Source organism: Salvelinus fontinalis, chromosome 23 (assembly GCF_029448725.1).
Source record: "Salvelinus fontinalis isolate EN_2023a chromosome 23, ASM2944872v1, whole genome shotgun sequence".
NCBI lineage: Eukaryota > Metazoa > Chordata > Actinopteri > Salmoniformes > Salmonidae > Salvelinus > Salvelinus fontinalis.
In genome coordinates this window covers 33,706,015-33,729,723 of record NC_074687.1, presented here as the reverse complement: position 1 = coordinate 33,729,723, position 23,709 = coordinate 33,706,015, and the positions used below count along the sequence as shown (strand labels likewise).

Below are 23,709 nucleotides of genomic sequence, written 5' to 3'. Positions count from 1 at the left end.
TGGTCTCACCCGTAGACGAGGTAGTTGTTCTCCCAGCGGTATCTCATCTCCAGGACAAACTCCTGCCAGAGGTGAGCCACCGCCCTGACCCCTCCATGGTAGAAGTTAACCAGACACACACACAGAGCCAGGCGGTATGTCAGACTGTCACTAGGAGCAGACTTCAGCTGGTTGTACAGGTTCTGGATGGAGACAGTTGACAAAGAGAATGCAATCAGGATGCAGTACTACAGAAAATTACACTAATCAATCATGGATTTTCTGAATGTGTAAGTTTGACAATTGAAAATTGTATTTGTGAGTTTCGTTCAGTAAGGAACAATCTCGTTCACACTGAAAAAAGACAATGAGTGCTTTTATCAGACAAGTTCAGGTATTTAAATGTTTTTTTGGAATGTCATGCCTGCTGAACACATCCCTGATGTACAATGTCTGTCTTTGAGAACGATAGAGAGATAGAGATAGAGGGCAGACATACATAGTCGTCAGACTCCTTCTCTTCTGGTTTCCCATCAGTATTCAATTGAGAAGCCTTGCTCTCGCCGTTCTCTGATGATGACTTGTCTATGGCGGCGTCTGGGAAGAGATACTGAGACACACACACACACAAATATGAGCTTAACCATTCTCTTACATAGGGAACATCCATTCCATCTCACCGTTTGGACAAAAAAAAAACCCTCAAGGAACAATTCTGCTACTAACAGAGTCTGGTTTAAATGTTTTATTCACCTCACTGAGCCTCTAGGCCAATGGCAGTGTGTGTATCCCAAAATGGCACCCTATTCACTATTGAGTCCAATACTTTTGACCAGGACCCATAAAGGCCCTTAGGGACTTACCAATTGAGACTCCAAGTGTCTTCACGGCTGATTAAGAAACAGTTCCACACAGCAATGCCAGTGGAGCCTGGCTGCAGACTCAGCTCCCTTTCTCTCCTCTCAGTGAATGGCTGGAGCTCTCTCTCACAGCCACTGAGACAGAGCCACTTGTGTAGTATGTCAGCCAGACTAAATCCCCATAAGCCTTCAGAGGGCTGCAGTAGACATCTGAGCAGGCCAAACACATGGCCTAGTGTACCCATCAGAGCTGATGCATTTTATTATATGGGGTTTCACTGTGTGTGTGTGTGTCTATGCGTTGCCCCTCTCACCAGCAGTATGGAGTTGAGTACATCGTTGCTGAGCGGTGATTCGTCGACGCGGCGGTGGCGGCGGATGCGTTTGCGGGCACTGTGCACCATGTTAGAGACAGACAGCTTGGGGATGGGCACGGCCGTGGGCTCTGTCAACTTAGACAGGGCATGGCTGATGTCATCTGTAACGACAGGGGAGGGGGAGAGAGAGAGAGAGAGAAAATATACACAGGGAGGGAATGAGGATGGGCTCTGACAGAGCGAGCATATGCTCCCTTCACATGCACCAGCAAACAAACAAAAATGGAAAGACGCAAGCCAAGGGTGCATCTCAATAGTCCAAAGTGGCTTCATGTTCTACTCTTCCTTTCCTCCATCAGCACTGAGCTCTGCACAAATCCCCTTTGAGCATACACCATATAGGAAAATGAGAGGGAGTGATGTTAGACTATTGAGACACACCCCAGAAGCCATAGCACACACTAATAGAGGGAGTCGTATTACCTTTGCCTTCCTCCTCAACTGGACCCCGTCCCAGGATCTCCTCTGTTGACTCCTTCTTAGAGCACAGCTTGAAGAACTCCGTCAGGAAGTCACCTGGGATGGGCAACATGAGGTTTTATTACATTAAATTCAAAGTCAAATAGCTTTATTGTAGGGTTGGGCAATGGCAACCTTTGTCGTATCGTGCTTAGGTACCCATAAAACATTGTGATATACGATGCTCTCTCGATTGGCCACCAAAAAATTTAAATCAGCTAAAACAGTTGCGCTATAGTGCGAAATTGAATGCAACTGGAAGAACCATGACAAAAGATAATGTTGTTGAAAGCCTGGGTAGAGGCTATGTGCCGGCAATGGCAAATATTTTCCTTTCTGGTGGAGGAGCAGAACAGGTTTGTGTGTGTGTGTGTGTGTCTGTGTGTGTGTCTGTGTGTGTGTGTCTGTGTGTGTGTCTGTGTGTGTGTCTGTGTGTGTGTCTGTGTGTGTGTCTGTGTGTCTGGCACGTACATGCTGGAGCAGTAACTGTGTGATGAGGACTGGGCTTTCTTACTGTAGTGAGCTAGGTTATAGGCCTACATCACGGGCTGGATATAATCAGTCTACCGTCTTCAAAACTGGACAATAATAGCTTTATTTGCATCATAAAATAATACAACAAACACTATTATTTATTTTGCTCTCTCTCATTAAGCTGTGACTGAGAATAGCCTATGCCTAGACCATAGACTTCAATTCTGGTTATTTTTGAAAGCCACAACAACTTTAGGGCAACACCTTCGTAGGCTACAATATTTGGGAAATAAGCTACTGTTCATAACTTTAAACTTGTTTTAAAGCTTTTATGATAGGCCTAGTAGGAGGATAGGTTACTGTCCATTTGGTTTTCAACCTCGCATGGAAGGATTTTTCCGGACAGCATAATTTATTTCTTAAAAGTAATTTATTTCTTAAAAGCTTAAACTTGATGTAACTTGACATTCTATTTTCCTATTGATATTGTTTGTTCTCTCTAATTATTAATACTCTGGCTACCTTAAGTTTTTAGACTATTCAAATAACTTTTGGAGATGGAACTCTGTTACATCCATTGCTTGATCGTAGCCTTCAATCATATTCATAGCCTATCGAATGGAGAGAGAAAGGAATATAGGACATGTTTTTTTAAACAGCTAGACATAGTTAAATCAGTGTCCGATATAAAATAGGCCACAACAAATAGGAATAGGCTAAACCATCATCTGTCACATGATTTAGTCACCATCGACCTAACCCTACTTTATTGTCCAACAAATCTTAAAAAAGACGTCTTTTGCATGTAGCTCCCAAAAACCCCACTATACACATATCTGGTAGGTGAAGGACAATGGAAATGCATACTGCTCTACATGGGTATCCATAGGATTCTATAATGTTTCTTTAAGGTCAGTAAGTATTTTTGTGAAGGTCTTACCGAGCAAACACGTGGGGCTGTCTGCTTTCCTGACTCGGACTGACCAATGAGGGGCCTGGAGCGGGTCCAGGTCACTGTGAGGTCACACAGAGAGCACAGTCAGACAACACAGGGGAGGAAGGCAAACTGGCCCTGGATTGTTTCAGTGGTTCACATTTACCATTATAGTCAAGGTCAGGACTGAACAATAGCTATTAAAACATGGTGCTCTGAAAGGAGGAAAGGATCCTTGTTAGTGTGGTTTATTTTACAGCCTGGAACCTACTGGTGTTAGTATAGGGATTATATAGTGGAAAGAGTCATTACATGATAATCATCTATTGACTTTTTGGTTAATTTGAGATCCTTGAAATAAGAACCACTAAATATCACTTGCCATATAATCTACACTGAGTGTACAAAACATTAAGAACACCTGCTCTTTCCATGACACAGAGTGACCAGGTGAATCCAGGTGAAAGCTATGTCACTTGATAAATCCACTTCAAATCAGTGTAGATGAAGGGGAGGAAACAGGTTAAAGAAGGTTTTGTAAGCCTCGAGACAATTGAGACATGGATTGTGTATGTGTGCCATTCAGAGGGTGAATGGGCAAAACAAATATTTAAGTGCCCTTGAACGGGCTATGGTAGTAGATGCCAGGCTCACCGGTTTGTGTCAAGAACTGCAACGCTGCTGGGTTTTTCACACACAACAGTTTACTGTGTGTATCAAGACTGGTCCACCACCCAAAGAACATCCAGCCAACTAGATACAACTGTGGGAAGCATTGGAGTCAACATTGGCCAGCATCCCCGTGGAACGCTTTCGACACCTTGTAGAGTCCATGCCCTGACGAATTGAGGCAGTTCTGAGGGCAAAAAGGGGTTCTTACCAGGTATATTACCCATTCAGTCAGGGAATGTCGAATTTAAAATTTCAAGTTGACATGAGGCAAGTCATATCTTTTTTTTTTTTTTTTTACGCCAAAATACCATGTATAACATTTCTATCCCAGAATGCCCTAAGGGGATTCAACAATAAATACAACCATCAAAATAAAACCCAAAACATATTTGGAGGAGGACCATCTTAGGCTGGGCTAATCTCGGTCTTCGAATCTCTTCAGAGGGCTGAGATTAGTCTCGATGTCTTTATACAGTGAATGTCATGAACATTTAGGATGAAGGCCCTCGAAGAAAAACACAAACACTGTTAATAAGATGCGCTGGCTCACTGAGCACCACTTTATCACTAAACTGAAAAGCGTAAAGTCATTCAGCTTTAATGCAGTTGAACAAGCGAGTGGTGTTGCTAGGGCTGAAGTACTTGTTATATCAACTCCCACACAACTCCTCCACATCCGCCCTCAACACCTACACTGTCTGGCACACAGGAAATTATTACGGGCAACAACCTTTCCCAATGTTTCAAAGGGAACTTATTTCATTGTTGGCATCACCTACCTGGAGGTTCCCTCTCTCTGTCCATCTCAATGCTCACTTACTTGATGAGTTTAAACTGGCTACTGATTCTATTTATTGAAGACGACACATCCATCTTCCCTGTCTAAATACCTGTCATTCTGTGGGGCGACAAACAATGTTGTTGATAGATCATAGCTCAGGTTGTTGAGATGTATTTTCAGTGTGAGTCAACCAGCAGGGCAGAAGAGAGAGGGAGGGTGGTGGTGGATACTTACGAGTACACATCGTTATCCACCACGATGCCTTCTGTCAGGTGGGGCCAGGTGGTCGCTAGGTGAAGCTCACTAAACAACAATTAAATACAGATATGTTTATTTTGCATAATCAACTTCACATTATGAGATTAATGAATTACATAAAACAATTAATTAAAGGCTCATACTAAAAGGACACAAACAATACACATGACCAATGATGTAAATTGCTAAATCAAGCATGAATTGTTTTATCGTCATGGCTACAGTACCATCGATCCTACCTGATTGGATCCTCACACGCTCCGAATGGCAGCTTCCCGAACTCCACCCCTCCCACCTCACCTCCGAGGAGAGCGTCGAAGTCTGGAGGCAGCAAAAAAACACTTACCTTCATTGTTCAAACATGACTTTGATTCAGCACACAATACGTCCACTTAGAAGTAGCAAGAAGAACCCAAACCGTAAACACTTTATCATCTTCAATGCCTTGAAGGCAGGCAAATTCATCCCATAAAAACTAAAGGTCCAAATATACTCTGGTCTCTCAAACTAGAGCTCACCAGTCCCATTCAAGAGGAGCAGAAATAGTGACTGTTTGTAAGCCGTTTAAAAAGCTCTCCGAGCTCTTACCTTTTACCGCCTTCCCTGCACCACTCAAAGAGTTGAGCATCTCTTTGCAGCACTAAAATGTACCCTGGAGAGCAGCACTTAACATGACCGTGGGAAGAATCATCCACTATTGAATTTGGTGCAAAGAGATCGAGTGGATTATATCAGTTTCCTAAAAGAGTTGCCAATGCGCGTGGAGGCGTTGAAAGACCAGTTTCAATACACTATGGGCTAACCTATATAGGCCTAGAACCATTTTTAAGTTCAGGAGTAAAAATATAATAAGTCACATAATAAGTTGCATGGACTCACTGTGTTCAATAATAGGGTTGAACATGATTTTTTAATGACTAACTCATCTCTGTACCCCACACATACAATTATCATCTGTAAGGTTCATCAGTTGGGCAGTGATTTCCAACAGATTCAACCACAAAGACCGGGGAGGTTTTCCAATGCCTCGCAAAGAAGGACACCTATTGGTAGATGGGTATAAATAAATAAAAAGGAGACTTTGAATATCTCTGAGCATGGTGAAGTTATTAATTACACTTTGGGTGGTGTATCAATACACCCACTCACTACAAAAGACACAGGCATCCTTCCTAACTCAGTTGCCAGAGAGGAAGGAAACTGTTCAGGGATTTCACAATGAGGACAATGGTGGCTTTAAAACAGTTACAGAGCTTAATGGCTATGATAGGAGAAACCTGAGGATGGATCAACATTGTAGTTACTCCCTAATACTAACCTAAATAACACAGTGAAAAGAAGGAAGCATGTACAGACAAAACATATTCCAAAACATGCATCCTGTTTGCAATAAGGCTCTAAATAAAACAGCAAAACATTTGGCTAAGAAATTAACTGTGTCCTGAATAGAAAATGCTCTGTTTGAGGAAAATCCAACAACAGATCACAGAGTTCCACTCTTCATATTATCGTGAATCATGGTGGTGGCTGCATCATATTATAGGTATGCTTGTAATCAGCAAGGACTAAGGAGTTTTCTTTTGGGGGAGGGGGGGTAAAAATAAACGGAATAGAGCTAAGTACAGGCAAAATCCTAGAGGAAAACCTGGTTCAGCCTGCTTTCCAACAGACACTGGGCGACAAAATCACCCTTCAGCAGGACAATAACCTAAAGCACAAGGCCACATATACACTGGAGTTGCTTACCAAGATGACATTGAATGTTCCCCTTCGTAACCTAGTTACAGTTTTGACTTAAATTGGCTTGAAAATCTATGGCAAGACTTGAAAGTGGCTGTCTAGCAAAGATCAACAACCAACTTGACAAACCTTGAAGAATTTCCGAAAGAATAATGTGCAAATATTGTACCATCCAGGTGTGCAATGCTCTTAGAGACTGAGTATCTTGTTTAGATCGTCAACAAAAAAAAGACAATTAAATCCATTTTAATACTACCTTGTAACACAACAAAATTTAGAAAAAGTCAAGGGGTGTGAATAGTTTGAAGACACTGTAGCTCCTTCCTGTTTTATATTTTGTGATTTTACTGAACAGATAGGATGTGGTTTTATAAGATCAGCCAGGTAAGGTAGGAGGAGTGCGACTGGGCGAGTTAGACGGGCAGTGGGCTGAATTCAAACCAATATCGACTCTGGAATACACAGTGCCTTCGGAAAGTATGCAGACCCCTTGACTTTTTTCCACATTTTGTTAGGTTAAAGCCGTATTCTAAATTCCATGGCTTTTCTCCCCCTCAATCTACACACAATAACAAAGCAAAAACATTTTATTTTATTTTACATTTTTGCTAATTTATTATAAACTGAAATATTACATTTACATAAGTATATAAGAATTCAGACCCTTTACTCAGTACTTTGTTGAAGCACCTTTGGCAGCGATTACAGCCTCGAGTCCTCTTGGGTATGACGCTTCAAGCTTGGCACACCTGTATTTGGGGATTTTCTCCCATTCTTCTCTGCAGATCCCCTCAAGCTCTGTCAGGTTGGATGGGGAGCGTTGCTGCACAATTATTTTCAGGTCTCTCCAGAGATGTTTGATCGGGTTTAAGTCCGGGCCACTCAAGGACATTCAGAGACTTGTCCCGAAGTCACTCCTGCGTTGTCTTGGCTGTGTGCTTAGGGTCGTTGTCCTGTTGGAAGGTGAAGCATCGCCCCATTCTGAGGTTCTGAGCAGGTTTTCATCTCTGGACTTCGCTCCGTTCATCTTTGCCTCGATCCTGACTAGTCTCCCAGTTCCTGCCGCTGAAAAACATCCCCACAGCATGATGCTGCCACCACCATGCTTCACAGTAGGAATGGTGCCAGGTTTACTCCAGACGTGACACTTGGCATTCAGGCCAAAGAATTCCATCTTGGTTTCATCAGACCAGAGAATCTTGCCTCTCATTGTCTGAGAGTCTTTAAGTGCCTTTGGGCAAACTCCAAGCAGGCTGTCATGTGCCTTTTACTGAGGAGTGGCTTCCGTCTGGTCATTCGACCATAAAGACCTGATTGGTGGAGTGCTGCAGAGATGGTTGTCCTTCTGGAAGGTTCTCCCATCGACACAGAGGAACTATAGCTGTCAGAGTGACCATCGGGTTCTTGGTCACCCCCCTGACCAAGACGATTCTCCCCCGATTGCTCAGCTTGGCCAGGCTGCCAGGTCTAGGAAGAGTCTTGGTGGTTCTAAACTTCTTCCATTTAAGAATTATGGAGGCCACTGTTTTCTTGGGGACCTTCAATGCTGCAGACATTTTTTGGTACCCTTCCCCAGATCTGTGACTCGACACAATCCAGTCTCTGAGCTCTACGGACAATTCCTTTAACCTCATGGCTTGGTTTTTACTCGGACATGCACTGTCAACTGTGGGACCTTATATAGACAGGCGTGTGCCTTTCCAAATCACGTCCAATCAATTGAATTTACCACAGTTGGCCAATCAAGTTGTAAAAACATCTCAACAATGATCAATGGAAACAGGGTGCACCTGAGCTCAATTTCGAGTCTCATAGTAAAAGGTCTGAAAACTTAGGTAAATAAGGTATCCGTTGTTAATTTTTATTACATTTGCAAAAAACAAAAAATAAACTGTTTTCGCTTTGTCCTCGTGGGGTAGTGTGTAGATTGCTGAGGACATATTTATTTATTTAATCCATTTTCGAATAAGGCTGTAACGTAACAAAATGTGGAAAAAGTCAAGGGGTCATAATAACTCAATACATTTCTTCCAGTTTAGTAGGCTGTGTGGTTGTGTTGTTGATGGTACTTACCAGGGGGCTGCTGAGGCCAGGAGTACTGCTGCCAGTCTTGCAGGACATACGTGAAGCGGATAGCGATGTTGATGGGAGGAAGAGGAGTCAGGGGACAACCCTGGAGAACAACATAAGACAGAAGACAAAAGGCGAAAAGGGCAGAGACAGAAAGAGTCAAAATGATGTATTATCTTGTTCTATCCATCATATGTACATTTAATCCAAGTAAATATTCCCTGTCTTAGGTCAGATAGGATCACCACTTTATTTTAGGAATGTGAAATGTCAGAATAATAGTAGAGAGAATGATTTATTTCAGCTTTTATTTCTTTCATCACATTTCCAGTGGGTCAGAAGTTTACATACACTCAATTAGTATTTGGTAGCATTGCCTTTAAATTGTTTGACTTGGGTCAAACGTGTCGGGTAGCCTTCCACAAGCTTCCCACAATAAATTGGGTGAATTTTGGCCCATTCCTCCTGACAGAGCTGGTGTAACTGAGTCAGGTTTGTAGCCCTCCTTGCACATGCTTTTTCAGTTCTGCCCACACATTTTCTATAAGATTGAGGTCACGGCTTTGTGATGGCCACTCCAATACCTTGACTTTGTTGTCCTTAAGCCATTTTGCAACAACTTTGGAAGTATGCTTGGGGTCATTTGAGGCGGCAGCGTAGCCTAATGGTTAGAGCGTTGGACTAGTAACCGAAAGGTTGCAAGATCGAATCCCCGAGCTGACAAGGTCGTCTGTCGTTCTGCCCGAGGCCGTCATTGAAAATAAGAACTTGTTCTTAAAACTTCTTGTCAATAGGGGGGCGCTGTTTTCACTTTGGAAAAAATCATGCCCAAATTAAACTGCCTCGTACTCTATTCTAGATCGTACAATATGCATATTATTATTACTATTGGATAGAAAACACTCTCAAGTTTCTAAAACTGTTTGAATAATATCTGTGAGTAAAACAGAACTCATTTTGCAGCAAACTTCCATATAGGAAGTGAAAAATCTGAAAACGATGCTCTGTTCCAGGGCCTGCCTATTCAATTGCCTTATATTTATTGATATGCATGCACTTCATACGCCTTCCACTAGATGTCAACAGGCAGTGGAAGGTGGAATGGGGTGTCTAGCTTGATCTGAGGCCGAACAAGAGCTTTTGGAGTGACAGGTCTGGAAATGTCATTGTCTTCTCTGGCACGCGAAGTACGTCGACATTGGCTTCTGAAAAGCGTTCGGTATACACGGCGGATATCTCCGGCTCTGATTTTATTTGATACATGTGATAATAACATCATAAAGTAGTTTTTTTCAACTGAGTTGTATCAGTTTATTCAACGTTTATTGGGACTTTTGGAATTTTTCGTTCTTTGCGTCAAGAGGAGATGGGCATGTTCGCGCCACATGGCTAGCTAAGGTTGCTAATTCGACAGGAGAAAAGGACATTCTAAAACCAAACAAAGATTTATTCTGGACCTAGGACTCCTTGTACAAGATTATGATGGAAGCTCAGCAAAAGTAAGAACAATTTATGATGTTATTTTGTATTTCTGTGGAAAATGTTGATTCCTATTCTCTGCCGTTTTGGCGGGCGCTGTCTCGCAATAACGCAAGCTTTTTGTTATGGTAAAGTTATTTTTAAAAGTCTAACACGGCGGTTGCATTAAGAACCGGTGTGTCTTTCATTTGCCATACAACAAGTATTTTTATGTAACGTTTATGATGAGTTCTTTGGTCAGATTAGGTGAGTGTCCAAAATAGCTCCGGACATTCTGGTGAATCGATGCTACATATTTACAATGTATAACCGCGGTTTGCAGCTCTAAATATGCACATTTTCGAACAAAACATAAGTGTATTGTATAACCTGATGTTATAAGACTGTCATCTGATGAAGTTGGTCAAGGTTAGTGATTAATTTTATATCTTTTGCTGGTTTTTGCGAATGCTATCTATGCGGTGAATAAATGCGGTTGTGTGTTTGGCTATTGTGGTAAGCTAATATAATGCTATATTGTGTTTTCGCTGTAAAACTCTTTAAAAAAAATTGGAAGTATTGGCTGGATTCACAAGATGTTTATCTTTCATTTGCTGTACACCTTGTATTTTTCATAAATGTTTTATGATGAGTATTTAGGTATTTCACGTTGCTCGGTAATTATTCTGGCTGCTTGGTGATATTTTTGATGGTAGCTGCAATGTAAAACTATGATTTAAACCTCAAATATGCACATTTTCGAACAAAACATATATTTATTGTATAACATGTTATAAGACTGTCATCTGATGAAGTTGTTTCTTGGTTAGTTTATTTTTATTTATTTATTTTACCGTTATTTTACCAGGTAAGTTGACTGAGAACACGTTCTCATTTGCAGCAACGACCTGGGGAATAGTTACAGGGGAGAGGAGGGGGATGAATGAGCCAATTGTAAACTGGGGATTATTAGGTGACCATGATGGTTTGAGGGCCAGATTGGGAATTTAGCCAGGACACCGGGGTTAACACCCCTACTCTTACGATAAGTGCCATGGGATCTTTAATGACCTCAGAGAGTCAGGACACCCGTTTAACGTCCCATCCGAAAGACGGCACCCTACACAGGGCAGTGTCCCCAATCACTGCCCTGGGGCATTGGGATATTTTTTTTAGACCAGAGGAAAGAGTGCCTCCTACTGGCCCTCCAACACCACTTCCAGCAGCATCTGGTCTCCCATCCAGGGCCTGACCAGGACCAACCCTGCTTAGCTTCAGAAGCAAGCCAGTAGTGGTATGCAGGGTGGTATGCTGCTGGCATAAGTGACTAATTATAGTGACTAATAATATCTCTATTTGGTCGGTTTTGTGATAGCTACCTATGCGGTAGACACATGGTGAAAATATGCGGTTGAGTCTTTTGCTATTGTGGTTAGCTAATAGAAATACATAGTGTTTTCGCTGTAAAACATTTTAAAAATCGGAAATGATGGCTGGATTCACAAGATGTTTATCTTTCATTTGCTGTATTGGACTTGTGATTTCATGATATTTATATGCTATTATTTACTTGTGGCGCTATGCTAGGCTATGCTAGTCAGCTTTTACTGATGAGGATGCTCCCGGATCCGGGATGGGTGTTAAGTAAAGGTTAACTGACTTGCCTAGTTAAATAAAGGTAAAATAATTTGTCCATTTGGAAGACCCATTTGCGACCAAGCTTTAACTTCCTGACTGATGTCTTGAGATGTTGATTCAATATATCCACATAATTTTCCTTCCTCGTGATGCCATCAATGTTGTGAAGTGCACCAGTCCCTCCTGCAGCAAAGCACCCCCACAACAGGATACCCCCGTGCTTCACGGTTGGGATGGTGTTCCTCGGCTTGTGATGTTCATTTTGGCCAAACAGTTCTATTTTTGTTTCATCAGACCAGATTACATTTCTCCAAAAAGTATGATCTTTGTCCCCATGTGCAGTTGCAAACCGTAGTCTGGCTTTTTTATGGCCGTTTTGGAGCAGTTGCTTCTTCCTTGCTGAGCGGCCTTTCAGGTTATGGCGATATAGGACTCGTTTTACTGTGGATATAGATACTTTTGTACCCGTTTCCTCCAGCATCTTCACAAGGTCCTTTGCTGTTGTTCTGGTATTGATTTGCACTTTTCACACCAAAGTACGTTCATCTCTAGACGACAGAAAGTGTCTCCTTCCTGAGCGGTATGACGGCTGCGTGGTTCCATGGTTTTTATACTTGCGTACTATTGTTTGTACAGATGAACGTGGTACCTTCAGGCGTTCGGAAATTGCTCCCAAGGATGAACCTTGAAAGGCCTTGAAAATACATCCACAGGTACACCTCCAATTGACTCAAATGATATCAATTAGCCTATCAAAAGCTTCCAAAGCCATGACATTTTCTGGAATTTTCCAAGCTGTTTAAAGGCACAGTCAACTTAGTGCATGTAAACTTCTGACCCACTGGAATTGTGATACAGTGAATTATAAGTGAAATAATCTGTCTGTAAACAATTGTTGGAAAAATTACTTGTGTCATGCATTGCCAAAACTATAGTTTGTTAACAAGAAATTGGTGGAGTGGTTGAAAAATGAATTTTAATGACTCCAACCTAAGTGTAAGTAAACTTCCGACTTCAACTGTATCATAGAATTTAATTGTAGGGACTGAGTGCCCGGACCCAGATTAACCCATGGCTGAACAAGCATGCTCAATGGAGATTCACCATTGAAAGTACATTCTAGTCCACTATGCTTACTCTCATTCCGGGAAACTAGTCCTACAATTATTTATGGGTGACCCATGTGAAAGGCACTACTCATAAAAGCCCATGTAAGGCAATAAGTAAGCCCTGGCCCTTCATTACTCACTATTTTGGACTTGAAAATGTCCAGTAGGCCTGAGAGATGGTTGTATTGGCTAGGCACTTTGCGGAGGTGGACCATCTCAAAGTCGGTACGCACCCCCAGGCCCTGGCACTCCCCATGGTACATCCTCCTCCACTTCTGCTGGATCTGAACAAACATGGGTACCTGGCTGCATGGCATCCACAGGGATAGAGACGTTAAAGGGGATAGGTCACTTCAAATTCTAATTCATTCAGATGTTTTGTGGGAAGGTAGCCACACATTGAAATCCTGTTGCTACTGTAACTACACCTGTTCTTGTGTCAAGACGAGGTAATGTCCTATGTCATCAGTTGTGAAGACATAGCTATGTGCATCAACTCCAAATTAATGAGAAATATAAACACCATCTAGTTGAATCATTTTAGATTTTGCTCATCTTTCCCATTCGTTTGGGATTGAGGTATTCAGTTGGAGCTGCACAACAGACAAATCATGATGTTTGAAAAACTTTGATTTTTAAGTTATCCCTTTAGAGACATGCAAGGCATCTCTGGTATCAATGTGGAAGAGCAGGCACACACTGACATCCTGTAACTACCTCAGCATCCCTGATATACCACAGCTACACAGCAGCACCTGGTGCACAATAGAGAAATTACAATCAAAACATACACCTCCTAGTGGATTGAACAAGTATGGAATTTAAATAATAAGCCTTGTTATATCTGTTGATTCATTTTTTTTTTCCAGTCACAAGATTGTGGTAAAAAAAAATGCAGTAAATGCTCTATGCATTAGTAATAGAACAAGTGCTCATGCAAGAAAAGAACTTGAAGCTATACAGTGCCTTCGGAAAGTATTCAGACCCCTTCCCTTCTTCCACATTTTGTTACGTCACAGCCTTATTCTAAAATGGATTAAATAAATTTAAAAAATAGACGTGATTTGGAAAGGCACACACCGGTCTATATAAGGTCCCACAGTTGACAGTGCATGTCTTGAGCAAAAACCAAGCCATGAGGTCGACGGAATTGTACGTAGAGCTCCGAAACTGGATTGTGTCACGGTACAGATCTGGGGAAGGGCACCAAAACATTTCTGCTGGGAAGGTCCCCAATAACACAGTGGCCTCCATCATTCTTAAAGGGAAGAAGTTCAGAAACATCAAGACACTTCATAGAGCTGGCCAAACAGAGCAATCGAGGGTTTTGGTCAGGGAGGTGACCAAGAACCCGATGGTCACTCCGACAGAGCTCTAAAGTTCCTCTGTGGAGATGGGAGAATCTTCCAGAAGGATAACTATCTCCACAGCACTCCACCAATCAGGCCTTTATGATAAAGTGGCCAGACGGAAGCCACTCCTCAGTAAAAGGCACGTTCCAGCCCGCTTGGAGTTTGCCAAAAGGCACCTAAAGACTCTCAGACCACGAGACACAAGAGTCTCTGGTGTGATGAAACCAAGACTGAATTCTTTGGCCTGAATGCCAAGAGTCACATCTGGAAGAAACCTGGCACAATCTCTGTGGTGAGGCATGGTGGTGGCAGCATCATGCTGTGGGATGTTTTTCAGCGGCAGGGAATGGGAGACTAATCAGGATCGAGGCAAAGATGAACGGAGCAAAGACAGAGAGATCCTTGATGAAAACCTGCTCCAGAGCTTGCAGGACCTCAGACTGGGGTGAAGTTTCACCTTTCAACAGGACAACAATCCTAAGCATAGAGCCAAGACAACGCAGGAGTGGCTTCGGGACTTGTCTCTGATTGTCCTTGAGTGGCCCAGCCAGAGCCCAGGCTTGAACCCGATTGAACATCTCTGGAAAGACCTGAAAATAGCTGTGCAGCAACGCTCCCCCTTCAACCTGACAGAGCTTGAGGGGATCTGCAGAAAAGAATGGGAGAAATTCCCATAATACAGGTGTGCCAAGCTTCTAGCGTCATACCCAAGAAGACTCGAGGCTGTAATCGCTGCCAACGTCGCTTCAACAAAGTATTGAGTAAAGGGTCTGAATACTTATGTAAATGTGATATTTCCGTTTTTAATTTGTAATAAATTAACAAACATTTCTAAATACCTGTTTTTGCTTTGTCATTATAGGGTATTGCATGTAGATTGAAAAAATACAATTGAATCAATTTTAGAATAAGGCTGTAACGTAACAAAATATGGAAAAAGTCAAGGGGTCTGAACACTTTCTGAAGGTACTGTATGTTCTGATGGTCGGCTACACGCTTCCTCCTCTTATAACCACGTTATTAGTGTCACTCTGCCTCACAGTAAACTCCCAGAGACACAGTGGGAGGCCAGGTGACCTTGCTGCTACCACAGAGCAGAGCTGCAGAGCCACAGCACTCGGAGCATCTACAATGGTACCATCTCCCATTTTGCCCAGTGTTGCCATGGATACCAGCTGATCTACCGCAATACGATGCCACGGAGAGCTGTACTCACCACCCACAGTATTGCTATTTTAAAACATGCTTGTGTCATCAAACAGAAACACACACAAAGGGCATGTTGCCACTAGATGTGTGAATGTGTAAGAACTAACACTGTTTTCCCTTAGCGTAGATTCATGAACACATTGGCAGTATCAGCCCTTTTCTTTGTCAAAGCAAATTCTGTTACCAATATTAACTTGATTTTCCATAAGAACATAAAGTGATGTTCTGGCATACTAATGTAACTGTGAATTATAACAATTATACTGTTCCCAAAGAGTATTAGTTAATATAGTATTCACTGTTGCTCTGAGTTACTGTCACCTACCAGCCTGTGTTGGCCAGAGAGATGGAGATGGAGCTAAGTAGCAGGTTGCACTTGGACTCACTGATGACCGCCTCACAGTTGGCCCCGGGGGAGATGACCACAAACTCACGCATGCCATACCTGCAAACACAGACGGAATACTTTAAAGAGCGCAGACAGCTACCATCTATCTATCCATTAAGTTGAGACTCATTCAAACCAAACTCTGTAATATATTTCTCAAAAAGATCAGACATCCGCTGGATTTGGTGATAACAAATATCAATAGCAGTTGTGAATGTCTATCCTCAGTCATTTTAATTCCCATCTTAAAATAAATGTAAGAGGTAAAGGTTAGAGGTCGGAGGTTAGGAGACCTGGAGTACTGTACTCACCATCTGACGAGGCAGTGGGCCCTGGGAGGGAAGTCATTGTTCATACAGAGCAGGTCCTGCATGGCTGTGGGGAAGGCATCTGGGGAGAGAGCAGAGTGGGAAACTTCATTTATATTCTAACATCCACTACGATTTTCTCTGTTGCTGGAGAGCAGAGCAGTGGTCCAGACAAAACTGTGGAGTTCATCCATATAGTCTCATCATATAGTTTCTGTGTTGGAATGGTGTGGGAATACCCTAACAGAATGGTGTGGGAATACCCTAACAGAATGGTGTGGGAATACCCTAACAGAATGGTGTGGGAACACCCTAACAGAATGGTGTGGGAATACCCTAACAGAATGGGGTGGGAATACCCTAACAGAATGGGGTGGGAATACCCTAACAGAATGGTGTGGGAACACCCTAACAGAATGGTGTGGGAACACCCTAACAGAATGGTGTGGGAACACCCTAACAGAATGGTGTGGGAACACCCTAACAGAATGGTGTGGGAACACCCTAACAGAATGGTGTGGGAACACCCTAATAGAATGGTGTGGGAATACCCTAACAGAATGGTGTGGGCATATAACGGTCATTACAAATATTAATTTGAGTAGTTGCTGATTGGCCAGCTCATCCTCCTCTAGACCACTGATTTGCCAGCTTATCCTCCTCAGAGGATGACATCATACTCTGTGAGGAAATAGCAAGACTTTTTAAATGGTCTGTTTGAGATACAGGTGGGGTTTTTGAAGTGTTTTTGTCCAATTTATGCTTTGGCCATAAATACACGTATAGGACGAGTCACCAACATTATTTGGGTATGAGTTTACAGAATAATTACTTTTAGAAGTGAAATTATCTGCAGCCAAGAAAGGGACCTCTAAAATTGTAGGTTGGAGACCGCATTATTGGTCACACCCACTACACTAAGTTTGCTACCACTGCTGAAATAAATCCTAGGGGAAACACTGAGTGACAATTCCTATGAGACAGATATGATAACAGGGATTATAAATAAAAGCAGCAATGTACCCTCCTCAGGTTCCTCCTTCCCCTCGCCCTCCTCAGACTCCTGCTTCAGGCAGTGGTGCGTTACGGAGAATTTAAAATCAGCAAAATTGATATCCTGGGTCTTCTCCTCCCAGGTACCACTGGTGTATTCACCCTGGATCAAGACGACAATCAGGGCATCCATGAATGAATTCAACAAGCTTACCAGATCGCTGCTTTTTAATGCATGGTGCTTCTTACATAACATTAAGGTCTGATTGAATGAGGGTTTATTGTTACCTTCTCTGGTGGTTTGCTTGAATTGTTCCCAATCAACTTCCAGTCATTCAGAACCTCTTCTACTCTGGACACAAACCTAGCAAACAACATGGGGATCATAACATATACCAGCAGAAGTCAGACGAGCAGTGTTCACACAAGCACGCACGCATGCACGCAAGCACGCACATACACAATCTCGAAATAAATGGCTCTGGGAAATACTGTTAAGGAAGGACCAGCTACACTACAAGGTCAAAAGTATGTGGACACCAGCTCATCTCATTCCAAAATCATGGGCATTAATATAGAGTTGGTCCCACTTTGTTACTATAACAGCCTGCACTACTCTGGGAAGGCTTTCCAACTTTATGTTGGAACATTGCTGCGGGAACTTGCTTCCATTCAGCCACAAGAGCATTAGTGAGGTCAGGCACTGATGTTGGGCAATTAGGCCTGGCTCGCAGTCAGCGTTCCAATTAATCCCAAAGGTGTTCAATGGGTTGAGGTCAGGGCTCTGTGCAGGCCAGTCAAGATCTTCCACACCGATCTCGACAAACCATTTCTGTATGCACAGGGGCATTGTCATGCTGAAACAGGAAAGGGCCTTCCCCAAACTGTTGCCACAAAGTTGGAAGCACAGAACCGTTTAGAATGTCATTGTATGCTGTAGCATTAATGTTTACATTCACTGGAACTAAGGGGCCTAGCCCAAATCATGAAAAACAGCCCCAGACCATTATTCCCCCACCACCAAACTTCACAGTTGGCACTACGCATTGGAGCAGGTAGCATTCTCCTGGCATCCGCCAAACCTAGATTCGTCCATCGGACCGCCAGATGGTGAAGTGTGATTCATCACTCCAGAGAACGTGTTTCCACTTCTCCAGAGTCCAATGGTAGCGAGCTTTACACCACTCCAGCCGACGCTTGGCATTGAGCATGGTGATCTTAGGCTTGCGTGCGGCTGCTTGGCCATGGAAACTCAATTCATGAAGCTCCCGACTAACAGTTCTTGTGCTGACGTTGCTTCCAGAGGCAGTTTAGTGTTGCAACCGAGGACATACGATTTTTATGAGCTACGCTCTTCAGCGGTCCCGTTCTGTGAGATTGTGTGGCCTACCATTTCGTGGCTGAGCAATTGTTGCTCCTAGACATTTCCACTTCACAATAACAGCACTTACAGTTGACCGGGACAGCTCTAGGAGGGCAGAAATTTGATGAACTGACTTGTTGGAAAGGTGGCATCCTATAATGGAAAGTCCCTGAACTCTTCAGTACGGGCCATTCTACTGCCAATGTTTGTCTATGGAGATTGCATGGCGTAGGGCTCAATGTTATACACCTGTCAGCAAAGGGTGTGGCTGAAATAACAGAATCCACTAATTTCAAGTGTGTCCACACACCTTTGGCCATGTAGTGTATGTAGGGCTCTTCTGAGCTGTCAACATTGGTAAGAACGGTTGCTTTCTAGCCGATTGAGCAATGTGATTGACAGCAGGAGACGAGAACGTTGTCTGCCATATACTCAGCATAGTATGCTAGCTATATGGAACAGGCGAACTATATTTGGCCAGCCATGAATAGCTTCTAATCCAATTCTTCTATCTAGTCTGAGTCTGATGATGATTCACAACTAACGTTACTGTTGTTGTTGTTAGCTAAAGCTAATTTAGCTAGCCAGAGATCTCCAGTATCCACCTACCTCTCCCACTCCGACGCGGTGGTAAAATCCGTGATCTCGAAGACCTCCGACTCCGGCTGTAAAGGAAATAACGTTAACATCCAATATTTTCTAAACATTGTTAATATGATGCAATGTTTACTTTATAAACTGTACACCAGTACTGTACTCACGTCACTGTCAGCCGCCATCATGAATTCCTGTTTATGAATTTTGCTGTCCGTTGCATTATGGGATTCTTGTCGATGGAGTCTCTTCCGCAATTAAGCAATGACGTCACCGAATTTGACATCTTTTACACCAAAAAAAAGCTTTTGACACAAGGCTCGTGCTTTGAACGACTCGTAATGAAAATGGACAATATTTACCTCCATTCGAATCCTTTGTTTTAAATTCCTTTATTTAATGCAGTTTAATTTGTTAATCTAGTAGTAACAGTAGTAGAAAAATATATCTTACTTTTACAACTTAGTCTTGAAATTAATATCAGTCTGCATATTGTCAAACACTCAAATCAGAAAAAATCTAATGTTATTTATCACATGCGCAGAATACAACAAGTGTAGCCCTTACAGTGAAATGCTTACTTACAAGCCCTTAACCAACAATGCAGATACTTACAAGCCCTTAACCAGGTTTTGCAGATACAATTATTGCTTTGATACATATTGTAATATATTTGTTATTAAAGGTGATATGATGGCATAATAATAAGCCTTATTGGAGACGTGAAATGCCTTCATGGATACATGTTGCCAGCAGATGGCAGCAAATAGTGACACATGTGACATTACACAAGGTATTTACCGAACACACAATGCCAGTTCCGTAAGTGCCCGTGACTCGTCAGTTCTTCCAATTTATTCGAACCGAGGTAAGCAATCTACACACTTAAAGAAAAAAATATTAACTGTGCTCAAAAGCTAATGATGATGTAAGGTAGGCAATGTCTTTTACTGGAATGTTCATTCGGGAATTTTACCAAAAGTGAAAGAGTGCTGTGTGTTTTTGGTGCATGGAAGTTGCTGCTAAAGAAGGTACTGTAACAAACTGGACTGCAATGTAATTAATGAAGTATAATAATGTTTCTGCATGCATAATAACACAATTGTATGTTCTTATTATTCTAGGTTCCACTGTAATTCAGAGGGAGATTACATCATTTCAAGCATGAAGTCAGTTGTCAGCATTTCTTCCTCAGTTAGGGCTGTGTGCCAGTATTCTCCTAACTATTTTATGACTAGTAGTCGGGGGTTAATACGTCACTCAGATTCACTTGGAAGAATATTGAAATCGGACGTTTCTTTTAAAGCCAGACTGGCACAACTATGTGTAAAAAGTAGTTTAGGCTGCTTCCATAACACACGTGAGATGGGGGCGGTGGCGCAACAGTTAAGTAACCTCCCATTTGCAGAAGAGAAAGACTACGAATTAAGGGTTCACCTGGAGAAAGACCTTTTGCCCAAAACAGCTGGACAGCCTTCCATTGACACCCAATTAGGAACCAGTGCTTCACCAACACAACTAGGGCACTTAAAAGTGGAGCCACTTTCTGTCAAATCCCTTTTTGAGGTTGAGGTTTTACCTGAGTTGTTAACACGTTTGAAAGAAGCTTCCAGCAATGAGAAAACTGAGGGTCTGGCAACCTTACTGGGAGTATGTGTTGAGTTTGGTGTGGACTATCAAAGTTCAATTGTCTCCAGATTGAAAGAGGAGTGGAGGACACACCTCTCCAAAACAGACATTGGGGTCATTCACCTGTGCCACCTTGGAGAAGTAGCCTATAATCTGGAGGGGAAGAGGTCAGAGATTGTCGAGCAGGTTCTCGACTCCGTGAGCATCAGCATTGATGAGGGTGAGGCTCTCACCCAAAATGAAACCGCTCGTGTGTACTCCTTCCTTGCACTACTCGAGGACCCACACCGTTGCCAAGATCTCATGTCAAGACTGCACAGACACACAGAGAAATTGACACACAGACTACAAGCCATCAACATCAGTGACATCTTCCACTCCCTGGTGGCATTACAACAGAGGCAGGCCATTGCACTGATTGTGAAGCTGAGCAGACGGGCCTCTAGGGTATTCAGATCGTTCCAAGATGAAGAGCTCATCAAAGTTCTAGCTGCCTTAATGCATTTCGGTCAGCATGATGAAGACTTCATAACAGCCATGGAAAAGCACCTGCCAGGCAAAATAGTTGACGCAGACCCCGAACTCACAAGCGTGGTGATGGAGTTTTGCCTTCAGATGAGGTGTCGCTCAGAGCCCATATTCGAAGCTGTGGCTGAGAGCTTTATTTGCAACTCAGAGAAGTATACCACATCCCAGATAGCCCGGCAGATCATTGCCATGGGGAGACTGAGCTACCTGCCCCAGTGCTCCAGTCAGATGTTTAAGAAGCTGGAGAGTATCCTCTCCTCTCGCTTCTCTCAGTTCCAGCCCAGGGCTCTGATTGAAGTGCTCCACTCCTGTATTCACCTGGAGAGGTTTCCACTCAACTTTGTGTCCAAAGTCTTCAGCCCCTACTTCCTACAGAGGTTGCAAGGTAGGCTAGTCAGTTTTTGTCTGTGTGTGTAAAAAAAAAAGTGAGAGCAAAAGTAAAAGAGCTACATTTGAGTATGTGTGCACAATTTCATGTCACGTGTGTGTATGTCTATGTAACAGGGTCAGTTTTGTCCTTTCCATTCAGTTGCAAATTAAATTCCTCCAGATGATGGTCAGAAATACTCTTTGGTTTAAGTTCCATCGTACCAGCAGCACAGTTCTGTCAATGTCCACAGCTGAGCTAGCCAGAGTCATGTTATGTATGATGAAGGCTGCTATTCTTTCACAGCACAAGGGGAGCCCCTGGACAAGCATGCCTTAGGCCAGCTAACCCAACTCAACCTCTCTATCTCACTCGAGTGCACCTACCGGGTGAGTACCTCCCTAATAACATTGTAAATATACAAATAAATCATACAATAATTATGCAAAATTGTCTGTCAAATTAAAGCCATCTGACTCCTACAATGGGCCTTCACGTGTCACACTGAATGAAAAATATTATTTTGAAGTAGTTGGATTGAACACTAAGTTCATTCTGATGTATATACTGTATATTATACTGTGTTCCGTACAGGGCCCGAGATTACCATACCATCTCCATGTGAAGAAGTTTTCCTCCATGGACCACTCCTTTGAGAGCCCTGTAGAGAGCTACCTGTACAACCAGGTGAAGGGCCCTCTTAACAAGCTGCTAGAGGGAAAGACCTACTACTCTACCAGGGTCTTCACACAGCCTGGATACACCATAGACGTGGAGATCTGTCTGGATGAGGAGGGGTTTGTCCTGCCTCTCTCACAGTGGGACCACACTCATAGGAGGTTAGAGCCATTGGAACTTTGTTAGAGGATCAGTCTGACAGGGCGCTGCACAGACTCATTCCCTGATCTACCAATCACCCTGTTTTGCGAAGTGCCCAATAAGTGGTCCTTATTTCCAAAGATTCAATTCAATTGAAATACAACAATTTATTCCAATGAGCAAATCTTCACAGCACCTTGTTCAGGCAGATCCTCGGACACAGAGAATGATACTTATTGCATTTCACGACTTATCACCCATTGAATAAAATGGCCAGTCAGATAACAGGTGAATTGTTTTCCTCTACGTAGGATTGCCTTGTGCCTGGATGCTCAGGACCGCTTCTGCAGCAACACCCATCACCTTCTGGGAAAGGAGGCCACAAAGAGACGCCACCTCTGCAGAATGGGCTACGAAGTGGTTCAGGTAGGGAAACTCCACTCCTGGTTACAGGCTAGAATAGACACACAATGTGAGGTGTGTGGAATGTGTGTTAGTACTGTATGTGCTTTGAATTCATCTCTATAATCAATGTAATGTGTCATTTTCTGTGTCATTCTGTGACTGAGTTACATTTATCTAGGGATATTTCTTTTCTCATGAAGACCTATCTGACATTGGTCTTTGTATGTATGTTCCCAACCAGATCCCTTACTTTGAATTTGAAAAATTGAGAACACAAGAGGAACGGGTACAATACCTTCATAAGAAGATATTCCCCACAATCTTCAGGTTTTACCGGTGACTTCTCAGATAGGATAGGAGGACATTGTGTGACATCACATCCAAGCTCCTTGACCTCTGACCTGACATGGCCTTCAACAAGATGAACTAGGATGTTTCTTAAACTGTCTACTAATCATCACAGAAAACATTGGATTGGATTAGGCATGAACCTTCCGTTTATAAACGGAAGGTTCATAATACTATTGTTATGACAGTGTTGGGCTAGAAAAGTGTTAAGTCATTGTACATAATGTGATGGCATTTTTCACAAAATATGGGCTATGGTGGTAATAGGTCAACTATAAACTGCATACTTCCATATATGAGCTTTCTGCAGTCTGTAAGTTATACACTGACTCTATATTTATAAATAAAACAGGTTTGTGTTTCCATGTAAGCTTGAAGGTACTGTATATTTTGTACAATGCACTCTATTTTCCAATACAAAATGTGTAAAACCAGTTTTCAAACTACCATGGGAAAAACTCAAAGTTCCATCGCTGTTATGTGCTTTTGTAAACAATAAACATGATTTGTATAAAGCCTCACTAAGTTGAAGGGGAACATAAAGTAATAGATTAAAGGGTACTGAAATGCTGACAGGCATATGGACCAAAGCATGTA

The 23,709-nt window shown here is 42.6% G+C and overlaps 2 protein-coding genes across 4 annotated transcripts in view; one reads left to right on the top strand and one right to left on the bottom strand.

The window, feature by feature from the left end:
• The window catches only part of rab3gap1 (RAB3 GTPase activating protein subunit 1), a 49,418-nt gene extending 30,133 nt beyond the window's left edge, over window positions 1-19,285 (bottom strand). The window contains exons 1-15 of one of the 2 annotated variants that reach the window (XM_055878524.1): window positions 19,184-19,285; window positions 19,032-19,087; window positions 17,348-17,423; window positions 17,090-17,222; window positions 16,070-16,148; window positions 15,696-15,815; window positions 12,950-13,115; window positions 8,608-8,707; window positions 5,034-5,115; window positions 4,771-4,839; window positions 3,090-3,163; window positions 1,640-1,732; window positions 1,154-1,317; window positions 479-589; window positions 10-182 (exon numbers count right to left, since the gene is read on the bottom strand). In XM_055878524.1, coding sequence (XP_055734499.1) covers window positions 10-182; window positions 479-589; window positions 1,154-1,317; window positions 1,640-1,732; window positions 3,090-3,163; window positions 4,771-4,839; window positions 5,034-5,115; window positions 8,608-8,707; window positions 12,950-13,115; window positions 15,696-15,815; window positions 16,070-16,148; window positions 17,090-17,222; window positions 17,348-17,423; window positions 19,032-19,087; window positions 19,184-19,204 — 1,517 coding nt within the window. In that variant the 5' untranslated portion in view covers window positions 19,205-19,285. The remainder of the gene's footprint in view (window positions 1-9; window positions 183-478; window positions 590-1,153; window positions 1,318-1,639; window positions 1,733-3,089; window positions 3,164-4,770; window positions 4,840-5,033; window positions 5,116-8,607; window positions 8,708-12,949; window positions 13,116-15,695; window positions 15,816-16,069; window positions 16,149-17,089; window positions 17,223-17,347; window positions 17,424-19,031; window positions 19,088-19,183) is intronic. The other variant, XM_055878525.1, reaches the window with a different exon arrangement.
• A 211-nt stretch (window positions 19,286-19,496) lies between these two features.
• LOC129821176 (FAST kinase domain-containing protein 3, mitochondrial-like) lies at window positions 19,497-23,633 on the top strand. Of its 2 annotated transcripts, XM_055878527.1 has the most exons (6): window positions 19,498-19,884; window positions 20,141-21,558; window positions 21,847-21,929; window positions 22,135-22,379; window positions 22,671-22,785; window positions 23,006-23,633. In XM_055878527.1, the coding sequence occupies exons 2-6, from the start codon at window positions 20,181-20,183 to the stop codon at window positions 23,102-23,104; spliced, it is 1,920 nt and encodes a 639-aa protein (XP_055734502.1). In that variant the 5' UTR covers window positions 19,498-19,884; window positions 20,141-20,180; the 3' UTR covers window positions 23,105-23,633. The 2 variants fall into 2 exon arrangements, with proteins under 2 accessions (XP_055734501.1, XP_055734502.1); XM_055878526.1 differs by having other exon boundaries at window positions 19,497-21,558.
• The last annotated feature ends 76 nt before the right edge of the window (window positions 23,634-23,709 follow it).

Coding starts and splice junctions, on each gene's coding strand:
- LOC129821176 (XM_055878526.1), top strand. CDS start 20,103: ATGCATAATAACACAATTGTATGTTCTTATTATTCTAGGTTCCACTGT. Junction 21,930..22,134: donor CACTCGAGTGCACCTACCGG/GTGAGTACCTCC, acceptor TGTTCCGTACAG/GGCCCGAGATTACCATACCA. Junction 22,380..22,670: donor TGGGACCACACTCATAGGAG/GTTAGAGCCATT, acceptor TCCTCTACGTAG/GATTGCCTTGTGCCTGGATG.